Consider the following 13,571-nt stretch of genomic DNA (forward strand, 5'->3'; position numbering starts at 1 on the left):
TACACAATTGGTTTGCCTCTTGGATTAAAGACCCTGACGTTTAACTTCCTCCAACAAACCATTCACGGGACTAGGCACAGAATGAGAGAGTGGGGAGAAATGCCATTGAGAACAACCCCAGTTCTCTTACTTTCTGCTTTCATGAATTTGGAGGCCAGGAGGTGGAAGGAACTGGGTGGGCTTAACGGGGAGAAGGAGTTCCTCTGCCTTATCGGCCCCAGGGTATCTCCTTGGCTGCTGACCTGCCTCACCCTCAGTCACGCCATCCCTGCCAGGCCTATGAGTGTGGTCTCACTTTACCCATGCATATTCGTGTGTGTGTGCGTGCGTGCGCGCACGCGCGCGCACACACACACACACACACACACTCTCTCTCTCTCTCTCTCTCTCACAGCATGGAACTTAGGAACCAAGGTGACAACTTATGGACCTGACACTAAGGGCACCAAATAAGCAGAATCCTTCCTGGCCCACGCTGACCCTGCCCAGTATTCTTTCACCTTCCGTGCCCTTCTCCTTAGTGGGCCTCCCCCCTTCCCAGTGGGGAAGGACACCGCCTAGATTTCAGCCTGTCCCAGCACAGGACTGCCTGTGCTCTGAAGCCTCTTCACTAGGACATGTCATTATGTGTGTTCCTTGACACTGGAGAAAATGGAAAGGTTTCCAACTTGGGAGACTACGAGAGCAAGAGGAAACACGCTGCCTCTTCATAAAGTTCTCAGTGAAGAGGTCCACCATACCAGAGCAACGTGAACGGTGAACTCCACTCCGATGCCCACGGAAGCGATCAGGATGACCACAGGCACAGCACTCAGCTTGATTCCAATGAGGCCCATCATTCCAAAGAGCTCGACCGTCATCAAAGCCAGGACCGTCACCTTCAGGAAGATGCACAGCATGAGTGGATGGGCACACACACACACTGGAGGTGCTGAAGACAAAGGAGGGAGGGGCTCGCTGCAGGTGGGGCATGGACAAACACCCGGGACCCAGACAGAAGGCAGGCGCTGACTTGCTTTAACTTGGACACCTGCCTTTACTTCACCGTGCCCCTGCTGACAAGGGAGATTTTGGGACAGTTTTGGGACATCAGCCTGTACAAGGAGTACATAGAGGCAACGCTTAGTATTCTACCATGAATTGTTTTTCCAACACACCTGCTCTAGAAAGCGAAAAAAAAAATGACAATTATTCCATTTTAGGCATATAAGAATTACACAAACATGGACTCGTCACTAGCTACAAATCTAATACAGTTTAAAACAAGGTATTTCCTTCTGTTTTGATCTTAATCATCAGAAAGTGTCCTTCCAAACTTACAACAGAGTTGAAACGTTAGTGTTTTGGGTTTCTGTACCCTGCATCCTAAAGAAAGCAGACAGGACGGGTGAATAAAAGTTCTTTTACGCAAAGGCAGCCTTGCTTTTGTTTGGAGAGCCCATGGGTTAAGAGAGGATGGCTAGGGAAAAAGAGGACCTTCTGGTCAGCTGACATGGGTCAGGTTACAGGCGCCTTCACTTTGAAGAAATGAGGAGAGAGGCGGGTGGACACGGCAGACAGTTAAATCCAAGGAAAAGCTTTTATTTGCCTTCCATCTGCCTTGTAAAAATTTGCACAGAGATGGAAAGAAAATCTGTGAGGTAGACACTGGAGTTTCTTGAGTCAAAGGGGAGAAAATCCAAATAAAATGGTAAACTTTCCCCGGGCGGAAGACAAGGAGTGAATGGTCTTTCCTTGTTGGGGGTGGGGCAGTGGGCAGTGGTGGCGGGGGTGGGGAGCAAGTACGATAAAAGTTTCCTTTGCTTTCTTTTAGTAAGCTAATGAAAGATGGACAACATCAATTGCTTAAGTACCATGAAAACCCCTGCAGACTAAACATTTACCTTTTAACATACCTGCTGCACAGACTTATGGTACAGAAACCAGCCCTGGTCTCTGTTTTTATAATTTTGGCATTTTGAAGTGTATACCACAGTTCATGGAATTTAAACACTGCCATGATTTTATTAGACTCTCTATGAAACTTACTTCAGATCTGAGAGTATTATACTTGGAAGAAGGATGCCAAAAAATTGGTCAGCAATACTAGTTCATCATTATCCTTCAATGTTTGAAACACATACCACCCACAAAACCATCTCAAAACCCATTTTACCTCTGTACCCCTGGTCCTAATTTCTCTAATTACTCCCCCTCCCCTGTTTTAGAAGAATCTTCTCTATGTTAGGTCTGGGATGTAGTCACAAAAAGGCCCTTTAAGTAAAAAAAAAAAAAAAAAAAAAAAAAAATTAAAAAAAATTAATTACATTTGTATTTAATAAATGCTCAGAGTGTTTGTGTTTAATAAATGCTAGGAGCTGCTACAGAACATGTGTTTAAAAACTCCCCTATCTTTACATGGAAAGTTTAAAGTCTTAGGAGAAGGGACACAAGATGAAGGCCATTAAAGGCTCTACTACCTAACCACGAACCTCACCACCTCCAGCAGAATAAATATAGTAAGAATGATGCAATCTATACCCTCCTCCAGAGGCCCAGACATAAACACAACTTCCCGGCTGCAGCAAGAGCTAGGCTGAAAGGAATCCGACTTCCCCAAAAACCCTCCGAATGAACTCACAATGATCCCGGCCGTCCAGGGGTTCAGGAGGAAGACGGCGCACACGAGGAACGTGCAGGCCAGCACCACGCTGATGGATAGCAGGAGCCAGTGGCGGAGGCCGATGTACTGCTCCCAGAAGAGGAAGGGGTAGCCGTTGGGGTAGCTGGAGAGCCCCAGGCTCGTGTAGTTGTTGCAGATGGTTCTGACCTTTTCGATTGCTTCCACGAAGTCTGAGGTGTCCCGCAAGCCGTTGAGGTAGAAAGGGAACTGAGCGTATTCAATGGGCTCCGCTGCTGGGACTGGACAGACAAGACAGGGGGAAGGGGCTGTGGCTGAAGGCTCTGGTCAACAGGCATGCCCCAGGCATGGAAGAGATGTGGCAAACCCTGCTGGCGGCCATCCCCAGATCTGTATCCCGCATTCTCCGCCACGGCAACGGATAGACAGGGAACTGTGCAACAGAGTTCCTCACTGCACTTCTCCCCTAACGAGCTACCGAGGGCAGTCTTCGGGCCTTTACAGTTTTAATCTTTGGTTCAAAAAGGTTTCAATAATCAACATTTGATTTTTTTTTTTTTTTTTTAATTTGCTTAGGGAGAGGAGGAGCCCAGGATCTGTGTATTTATTTAACCTTTGATTTTAATCTTCTAGAAGCAGTCACTTTTGTAAGAATTCAATGGTGGGAGCATTTTTTTTGTTCAACTGACACAAGAGAAAATACGAAGTTCAAACTGTTTTACTCAATCACTTATGAGAACAAAATAACTCAAAAGTCATGCTTTACTGAGAAAAACGCTTAACTTTCTTATCCTTTTAGTGATCTAACACACTTAAACCTTCCATGCTTCTTTTTTAATGCAATGCTAAGTCTTCAGCAGCAGGGGAAGAAATCCTCACACAACAAGCATTTAGTTACTGCCGTTGTGTGTTCCAGACCCTTTGGGGTCATTCAGTTGACTTGCTAAACATGATTTGCCCTATTATAATCTCAACTATAAATTTTCATTAACACAAGCCTTGGCTGCTTGCCACAAGGCTCTGGGGTTTAGATACAGAGAAGCACAACCCGCTTCCTCTCCAGCCATGTCTGCAAAGGGACCGGTCTTCTTTGTCACATCCTCCCTCGGCCTCATATCCAAGGTATAAGCTACTAACGCCTCTAAACATAAATGCAAATTAAATCTGTATGGGACCACCTCTCCAGGTTGGGGCTGAGAGAGGAAAGGAAGAGGACGCTGCTGTGTACAGAACTATTCTGCTCCAGTTTCAACAGATTTGACAGAATACAGGTGCTTGGTGGCTTATAGGAATGACCCAACTTGCCAAAAATCCCTTCAACGCCAGAGTTGACAAAGTAAAGATAAACATATAATCCCCAGCGATAAAACTCTGCAATAGTAAAATACCACTCAACCTGGAGGCGTCCCCAGCTTTCACATGGAACAGCTGGCATTAAAGAGAGCTGCCTGGTGGACATCCTAGAATGCAAGCTACAAACGGAGGTTAGGGGCTCTCACGTCCCAACGTGACAGAGCACGGGTTGTATCCCATTACACATCCTCCTGTGTCTCCCAGAGTTTTAAACTCAAAGAAATATATTGTTCTGTTTACACTTTTGAACCCTGGGTAGCGTCAGCAGATGAGGGCCATGACAGAGCTTGGGAGAGCAGGGTAAGGCCCTTTGCCGGCGGGCCCCACTGGAGGGCTACTTACTTCTGAGCCTGGTTTCCGGCATGTAGTCAGCTTTGTCGTGCACCCACTCAGGACGGTGAGGCCGGATGTTGGCCTGGGAGGCGGCATAAGCCACGGGGTCATTGCTGACCCAGGCGGTCAGATAGATGTAGAAAGCACTGGGGTTGATGATGCCGTCTGCATCCACCAGGCGCCGTTTGGTCAACTGCGAAATGGGAAGAACAGGGGTCCTTCAGAATGGGGCTGGAGGTAAACATACTCCTCCCTGGAGGGGTGGGGGGAGCAGAACCCTGCCCCAGCATTTGCAATAATGACTAGAATGCCCCTTCTTTGAACATGTACAAAATCCCATCAGAGCACCTTTGCTTTCTTTCAAAACGCACTTATCAGAGGGTGCAGTAATCGGTGTGTTTATAACACACACACAGTCCTGCAGATGGTCCAGGAATTGACTGAACCAATTAAATCTGAATGCTAAAAGACTGTCTGCAGCCAAGGCAGAGAATGAACAATCTGGAGAAACATATTTATAGGAGGGGAAGGGGGAAAAAAAACCTGGCAAGAATCCCCATACACGTCTGTGTGCAGTTAACCTCTGCTGTTAACACTGAAGGAAATGCCACCCAGTAAATGGAGGAGAGCTATAAAAATAAAACAACATCTGTATAAATTTTGCTAACACTAGCCTCCTATGACCTGTGTATTCACAAAATGCCCATCGCCAGAGAGTGGAAGGGGTTGTGCATGGCTCCACTCTTTCTGGGTAACCTGATTTCTGAGGGATGTGGTCACGCTTAGCATGCCCCATCCCGGGCATGGCAAATACTAGGTCCTGTGGGCTTTGCTTAGGTGAAAACACTGTGAGAGAGACACACATACACAAACACACAAATATATTGTTCCTGTTTACTTTAGGTGCAGGCCTGATTCCAATGCTTTGGGCCTTCTTAACAAAATGAAAAACACCAGTGACAGCAGTTAATAGAGAAAGAGTGAAGGAAGAAAGAGTAGAGCAAGAAAACGAAATTTCAGGGGTCTGGATTCAATTAATCCCCGGGATATGTAACAACTGCATGTCTTCAAGCCGTCTCTGGAATTACATAGCACAGCTCATGGCCTCCGTGCACGCAGCACGCTTTTCTCCCTCCCAGGCAGAGGAAGTGATATCCGGGGGCCTGGCCCAATCAAGTTTGCTCCTCCCTGTCCCTGGTCCCTAAAGCCTGGCCCAGCCCCTGGGCATCCCCCTGCTATCTCTCCGACAGGCTCCTCTGCCCACATCCTTGTCAAACCTGACAGCCTGCTGCATGCGGCCATAAAGCACCAAGTTCACACTCCATAATAACTCTGAACAATGTACTTTGTAAATCTGTCACCTTTAATGCCAGCAAAAAAGGGGAGACAATAAACAGAGCTGCTGGGAAGATCATTAGCATGACGGTTTTCTGCCTGAGGGAAGCAAGTAAGCTGCAAGGAGCAGAGGGAATGGGATCCGGGGAGAGCCGGTAGTAATGCTGGACTCATGTGAAATCTGAAGGGTCCGAACACACTCCCAACACGCCCGAGGAATCAAAAGGGATATGCCGGGATGCAGGCATCGCCGAAGATGCAGATGTAGTTGCAGAATACGATCGCCAAATTGAAACAGCTCCTATTAGCTAGCGGGGTGATCAGAGCAGTGGGTGCGCTCAGGGTCCAACAGCCGTCATTTCTGTTTGCCTCACCACAGAGCCACATGCCTAGCCTCCTCCTCTACCTGCTGGGCCAGGGTGACCCCAGGAGTCGAATGCAACCAATCCCCCCTCTAGTAACCTCTCTGGTCTCCTAACTTACACATCCGCCCCAAATTCTGCTCATTCAAATGACTGCTACCAGCCCTCCAAGTCGGAATATAATCAAGACCAACATGGTAACAAGTACTATTTTCAAAAGAGAACAGTACAACACAGCTTTTCTAGGATCCAAAAGAGCCTGCACTGCCTTGAGGGTCCTTGGTTAGAACAACTGCCCCCGAGGGAGGGTAACACACTTGTCCCCACTTGACAGAGGAGCAGAGCGAGGCACTCTGCCTGCGGTCACACAGTTAGCTGATGGGATGAAGTGAATCAGAGCCAATTCAGTATTCTCTCAGCCCCTGATGCCTCAGGTCTCCAGACAGCGCAGGCTGGGATGGTAGGCTGTCGAACAGTCTTCAGTATAGCAGCTTCCCCAAAGCTCTGCTCAACGATGCCCTCTGAAACCCCCAGGGTGTCAGGCCATGAGAGTACCTGACTGATGTCGATGGGTTTATCACGGCTGCCGGTTTGCACCAGGAGTTTGTAGGCAAGGACTCCATCATCGGATCCATTTTTGTAATTGTTTGGCATGATTTTCCCAGTTTCCCAGTCACTGTCAAATGCATCCTGAAGTCCTAGAAAAGGCAAACGTGTATAACACATTACACTTCTTAACCAAAACGATCCACGGGATGGGCTGAGGACGCTGAGCAGGACAAGGAAGTACTTGACGTCAACCTCAAAGACTCTCTGTTCTACTTGTTTTCCTATATCAAGTTCAAGTGACACTATTAGACTTGTCATGAGTGAACTTCAGGTTGCTAACAATCCCTGCTTCAAAGGCGGAAGAGGGGAATAGTCATTTCTGGGAATCAAATATACGTGTTTTACCTTTACATAAAAAAAGAAACCCCTGCTTCTCCCCCATGGCTATTTGGAAAGAAAGCGAGAGAGAGAGAGCTTGGGAGAGCCGGCTGGCTGGGTGAGGACGACGCATGGGCTCATTGGCCACTTCATGCCACGGTCAGGTGCTGAAGCCGTGGGTTCTTCAGTACATTCAGAGAAGGAAAAACGCATTCAAACTCACAACTTCAAACAGCAACTCAGCTGCTTCTCGAGCTCAGGGTGAGTGAACACGATTCTGTCAATTTGTTCCATCTGTTCGGCTTGTGGAGCTAATACAAGCTGTGGGATCGGCTGCCAGGTTGTGTAAAGATCACAGCCAACACCTATTCACTCTCGACTGTTCCTCTTTGCCACCCTTCCTCAGAAGGGGGGTGTGGGGGAGGGGGAGGGGAGGGATCTCGGGTGCGCCTGTGTGCGCAGGGAAATGCCTCACGGGGTAAATTTGGATCAGATTGAGAACAGGAAGCCACAGGCCAATACAAGGGGGCTCTGTGAGAACAGATGACAAACCGCAAGCACAGGGAGGGGAAGGAAAGGGCTTTCTGGGGGTGGGGGATGGGCGAGCCCACCAGCCCACCACACACAGCTGTGCTTGGCCTCTGTAATCAAAACCATCATTACAGACCTGATGGTTTGGCTACAGCTGTAAAGAGATAAGCGCGCTGGAAGAGAAAACAGGGCCCTGGTGACCCCGCCTTAGGGGCTGAGTGATCCCGTGTGCACACACTCTCCCCCCACCACACCCTCCTGACACCCCACCCCCTTCCCACTGCCCTGCTTTCCCCAAATCCCCTCCCAACTAGAACTCCCCAGCCCCGGCAGCTCAGGAAACCACATCTTTTGAACAAGCTGCGTATGCACGGGTTAGACATAGCCAGTAAGAAGGGAGAAGGGTTCCTTTCATTTCACGACATGCCTCGAGTGACTTCAAAGACACCACCCCCCAAAATACTGGCTCCCTTAGTGCTCAAAATAATTAAGCTCTTGGGGTATGAAGTAGGGTGAGAGGGCGGCACAGGACCCTGTCTCCTTGTCTCTCTCTTTAAACCTTCCTGCTGACATTGCTGTGGGCATTGTTTTTACATGAACAATGTGGGGATGAGGCCCGTGGGCTCGGTGGTGAAAGAAGGCCCAGTGTGGAGGAGCGGTGGGCGGGGGGGACCACCGGAGCAGCCGCGCTCCCAACTCTCACACAGACTGTTTTTCATAGTGAGGCATGCACACAACAAGCCGTATGGAACAGATGTTATTTTATTACCTAAAGCCTTTTTTTGTTTTTGAAAAAAAATAAACAGGAGAGGAAAATCAACCCCTCCTCTCCCCAGAAAAGAGACCTGGTCTGTTTTCCTTGCCTTAATAGAAATTTCATCACTTCATGGCCTGTGTGGTACTTTAACCCTTTCCCTCTTGATCCTTTAATCCTAGGGAGCCACTCGTGCTCAGTGAGCACTGAGCTGTCTCGCATTTTACACTGATCACTGCTCATGTAATTCTTACAACCACCTCATGAGACAGCCCTGTTAGCATTATGGTTCCACTCAGTTTCCTCATCTGAGGCTTGGAAAGCAACTTGATGAAGGCTACCTAGCAGGCCAGGGCTGGAGCTAAGCTCTGGATCCAGGCAGCAGGATCCAGAGTTCCAGTGTTGGCTTCAACCGTGGATGCTCTAAATTGCCCTGAACACAGTAAGGTGCTCAGGAAGTTATTTGCTAAAGGCAGGAATAAGATCAGCAGAGTTATCGTGGGCACCGATGATGTCTAGTGGCAAACAGGGTGTTCCAAAAATCTGAGTGTAAGTTTAAGATACTTATGCACTAAGGATCTGGGGACACCCTACAGTGAACCAAAGTAAGAGAGATTGGATTTGGGGAGGTCAACCCTGTCGGCAACTCAGCTCAACTCATCATCCATGCTGCCGGCCTCCCCATGCCATTCACTCTATTTGGGAGTACAAACACCAATGAGAACTAGTCACTGACCTCATAGAAAAGTTAAGTCTGTATACTCAGATTATTTTATTTTCTGACTAATTACTAAAAAGCTTGAGTAACAATGAGTTGGCCTAAGATGCATGTATAACATATGATTCTATACACAAAACGAGGCACATGGCTTTTGCCTCCACTGCCATCTTATAGCAAAACGTAAAAGTTTCAGCTAGAACCTGTCTCATTTTAAATTTTATACTAAATTTCATTTTCTAGTGAGAGTTTTGAGCTAATTATCCCAATTGTCAATTTCTCCTTGATATGGAACCCTAAAAAGAAAACATTAATTTAAATTTTATCTGCATAATTCAGTGTGAAATATAAACGAACACCACTTGGACATGATGTACAGTGTGGTTTTTACCTGCAACTTAGCCTTCCTTGCATGTGCATTTAAAGATAACATGTGGTATTACCATTATGTATTTTGTATGAGTTAACTACTCCTCCCAAACTACTGGAATGTCGATAAAGATTAACAGCACGACATGGTTTTTAGTGATAATTCCACTAAAAACCAACAAGGTTCCCAACACTTAACAATCGCACAGTAAGTTCTGAATGATTCAAGGAGAGCTGATTCCTTGCAGGAAGTGTCCAAAGACCCAATCAACCACTTGACAGGCCTGAAAAGTATCTAGGCAACCCAAGTGTCCCATTATCTGGCCATTCTGTGTCCAGTGCTCTCTGCGAGACCTCCTAAGAGTCACAAGCAGAGTTCTAGAGCTGGCTGGGACCCTGACTTGGGAGCATGAACAGGTCTCACTTGGTTTAGGTGGGTGCTGTTCAGTTAGCAATCAGAACATGATTCAATGGCACCTTTAAAAAAGTGTGATTATCAAGTCCAACTGCTTTAGGTCTTTAAATGGATGAAAGCATAGGGATAATTTACAATACGCTATAAAAAGGTTAGCCCTCAGCACTGCCTGCAGACAATACCCCTCTGCCCTCTTCCCAAGCTCCGCCTAACATGCCATATTGAGCTTCCAAAGGAATGGCTGAAGACACTGAAATCAATTCTACAACAAGCCTCCTTTGCTCAGATACTGGCAGTGCACTCTTTTGTCATTCGTGGCAAGCTATTTGCATGTCTTTGGCCAACGGAGGAAAAATGAAAAGCAGGGAATCTCTCAACTGTCTGGTCCTGTTTTGACCCATTATCTGAAAAACACTACCTCCCAAACTACTGTCAAAAATAAGACTTGGAACAAATTTGAGTTAATCTCAGAGCATGTTAAAAAATAGTATTAAGATCATGTGGTTCTCTTTGCCTTCCTCAAAAAACGAGGTCAAATCTGGTATATACGTATGAACAAAACTGTAAGAACAGAAGTCAAGGCCAGAAAAACTGTACTGAAGAATTTTCAATCAAACTCAAGTTGTTTACCATTCCATGCAAACTCACAGGGAAATTGGCTGCCTAATCTTTACATACAAGTGTATTGACTTAAGACCAAAAAAGGCACTCAAATCTGTGTTTAAACAAGCCTAATTAAGTGGGAAATTAAGACAGTCATTTGGATAACTTAAGCCAAAAAATGTTGGGGGCCATAATTATTTGGGTATTTCAGTAAAAGCATTTTTGCTTGAATTGTGTGGATAATTATCTTGATTCCCCACTTCACTTTGCATGTGTCAACACGGAATAAATGAACAGATGTTCTTTGAATCACTGAATACATTCATATTCAGTCAGCAGTTAGGAGCATATTTAAGCCATTTTTTTTTCTTCAGCTGACTACCGTTTCCTAGAAATGTTTCTAAGAACAAGGTAAGAAGTAAGAAAGGCATTTTACAGCAGAATTTGACTCATTATTACAGTATGAAGTACTGTGAGATGTGGTTAAGCACTGATAAGTTTATTTCATACGCCAAATCAAAAGACGGTCAAAATATGGAATTTTACATTATATTCACCAATGATGCAAAATCCGCTGGTATAGTAAGCCATAATCTGACAAGAAGTCAGTCTAGAAATTCCATCATTCTGGTTTCACTTGGTCATCCAACTGACCACCATCCAAAAAAGAGCACTAGAAGCACCCAGCTCCCTATTTTATAACATACTTTCCCATTTTCTAATGTGCACCCATAAATTCTTACGGAAGTTCCTGAGTCACCCGTGTGAACTGTTTGCATCATTTAATAGGTGAAAGCCAGATTTGGGAGGCTGCCCCAGAAGCAGTCTATATAAGAATTTTAAGCAACACTTAGGAGTCAATGAAACACGTCAGTGTTACATTATAATCTAACACTTTAATTAAGCGAACAAAGGGAACTTGTGGACGCTGAACACACCAAGGGCCAAAGGGTGAGTTTACAAAGGGCGAACGCCCTCTAGCAGTACCTTACCTTGAAGCCAGTCTCTGAAGTAGTGCAGCCACATTTTGGGAAGCTGTTTATTTTCTTCCAACATGACATACTTCACGCTGCTGAAACTCTTGTGAAGGTCGTAGAGTAAGTGCTGGATATTTGGGTAGTCTGCTTTCTGGGTGACTATATACATGTTGTAGAAAGAAAAGTATTTGAACTGTGCAGCAATAAAGTCATATTCTCTGGTTTCCCGAGGCACAATGTCTGTAAGGTCCAGCCCATCGCGCACTCGGGTGGTCCCATAAAGGCTGACCCCCAGCAAGCCCAGGAAAAGGAAGATCACCACGACCTGTAACACAGTAAAAGGCACAAGATCAGAGTCAGAGGATGGGATCGACTCTCCCTCAACAAAAGCAAGCTGTTTGGTTTAGACCTCACTTTTTAATTTTTAATTTTTTTTTTTTAACGTTTATTTATTTTTGAGATGGAGAGAGACAGAGCATGAACAGGGGAGGGGCAGAGAGAGAGGGAGACACAGAATCTGAAACAGGCTCCAGGCTCTGAGCTGTCAGCACAGAGCCTGACGCGGGGCTCGAACTCACGGAGTGTGAGATCATGACCTGAGCTGAAGTCAGACGCTTAACCGACCAAGCCACCCAGGCGCCCCAGACCTCACTTTTATCACCACAATGGCCTGGATGCAGCATGTAGGGGTCATTCTCCCGCAGGGAAAAACAAGTAATCATAGTAAGCATATTTTAAAAATAAGCTCATGAGGAATGAAATGTTTATAATGTAAGAAGTTGAACTAAATTCACAGAAGCACTTGCTGCATAGAGATTCACTGCTGTAGAAGATGAGCTCATTAAAATGGCCTCACATGCTAAATGGATGGACTCTTTAGAAGGCCTGAAAGAAGCGACACCCAAAGAAGCAACCTGATGAATTCCAAAGGAGACTGTTTTGCCATTTCTTGAAGACAAGAATCTTCTGTTTTGGTAGATTACCTTGGCTTTTGGTTTCAAGAGAAAAGGAGCATAGTGTTTCTCGGCAAAAGATGAAAGTGTCCACTTGGTGCAGGGGGGCTCAAGGCAGTGAAGGCTGGAGTCTGAGAACTGGGAAAGCAGATCCCTCGTGGAGCTGGTGCTCTCGGGGCTCTGGCAACTGAGGGTATCCTGGGTCATGGTGACGGGCTGCACGGAGATCTCAGAGCGTGGTTCAGCAGTGGTATAGTACACATGCGTGTGGGGGTCGTACTCTGTGCGAAGCTGTACTGTGGACTGCATGGTGATCTGGGTTTCGTGGGTGAAGCTGTGGCTGCTGTAGGGGGGCGGGGGGCTGTAGCGGGTGTTATCGTGAGTCTCCGTGTAGGCCTGAGGTTCAACCTGAATCACTCTGCTGACGCAGGGGCTGAGAGGGAAAAATATGTTGTAGTGGTATAACTGAAACAGGGAAACAAAGTGCTTTCATTTTTGCCAATGACTGACAAGATCCATTTTACATAGCTCTGATTTAGGAGGAAAATATCGTACTGCTCAACTTCACACATGTCACCTGATTTAACCATCTGGACATAGACACTAGTAAGTCAAAGGAAGCCAAATGGATGGCTGAACCTGAATTTGGCTGACAAAATCAAGTTACACGCTGATGAACCCCTTCAAAGCATAATTCCTAAAAACTGCCCCAAAACACCCCCCCCAATCCCATAACACCCAAAGGGCTGTATTTTTTCTGGATGGTTGGTTTTCAAACCTTTGTTCTGCCTGAATCCATACAGATATGACACACTCCTGATAATCAGCAAAACTGATCCACAGGAGAAATAATGGCCATGCACATCACAACCCTGGGGCTGTGACTGCGTCTTCTGTTGGCAGGGGCGGGGGGGGAGGGGGCGGGGAGAGCCCCAGTCTTTCGATATCCCTAAAAAAGCATCCTCCGTCCATTATCTCCTCTGCCTCCATCACGCTGGTACAAGCCCTGTTGATTACATTTTCTTCCAAGTCCACAGACTAAAGACCTCTCTAAACCCTACCACTTTGTACCCAACAAATAAAAGTCACAGCAGCCAGAAATTGTACCTTGTAAAACAGCAGAAAATATCCAATCTCCTGTCTTCCCGTCGATACAAATCCATGCTGAGAATTGCAGGAAAAATTAGCAGAACCATAGCAAAATTGAATACCACTACTACAGCCGCCTAGAAGCAGGGGAAAAAAAAGAAAAAAAAAAAAGCAGAGGTCACCAATATGCCAGAGGACTGCTCTGAAAATAAAGATGTTTTAAACAACATCT

General features: G+C 46.2%; 1 protein-coding gene across 5 annotated transcripts in view; it reads right to left on the minus strand.

Moving 5' to 3' along the window:
- PTCH1 (patched 1) overlaps positions 1 to 13,571 on the minus strand; it is a 71,533-nt gene that overhangs the window by 12,991 nt on the left and 44,971 nt on the right. For all 5 annotated transcript variants that reach the window (XM_019423442.2, XM_019423441.2, XM_019423440.2 and 2 more), the window contains 7 exons: positions 13,358 to 13,476; positions 12,281 to 12,683; positions 11,313 to 11,622; positions 6,559 to 6,701; positions 4,316 to 4,499; positions 2,621 to 2,901; positions 741 to 878 (listed from right to left, as the gene is read on the minus strand). In XM_019423442.2, coding sequence (XP_019278987.1) covers positions 741 to 878; positions 2,621 to 2,901; positions 4,316 to 4,499; positions 6,559 to 6,701; positions 11,313 to 11,622; positions 12,281 to 12,683; positions 13,358 to 13,476 — 1,578 coding nt within the window. The remainder of the gene's footprint in view (positions 1 to 740; positions 879 to 2,620; positions 2,902 to 4,315; positions 4,500 to 6,558; positions 6,702 to 11,312; positions 11,623 to 12,280; positions 12,684 to 13,357; positions 13,477 to 13,571) is intronic.

The sequence above is a fragment of the Panthera pardus genome, unplaced genomic scaffold (assembly GCF_024362965.1).
Source record: "Panthera pardus isolate Hobbes unplaced genomic scaffold, ASM2436296v1 HiC_scaffold_20, whole genome shotgun sequence".
Taxonomy (NCBI): Eukaryota; Metazoa; Chordata; class Mammalia; order Carnivora; family Felidae; genus Panthera; species Panthera pardus.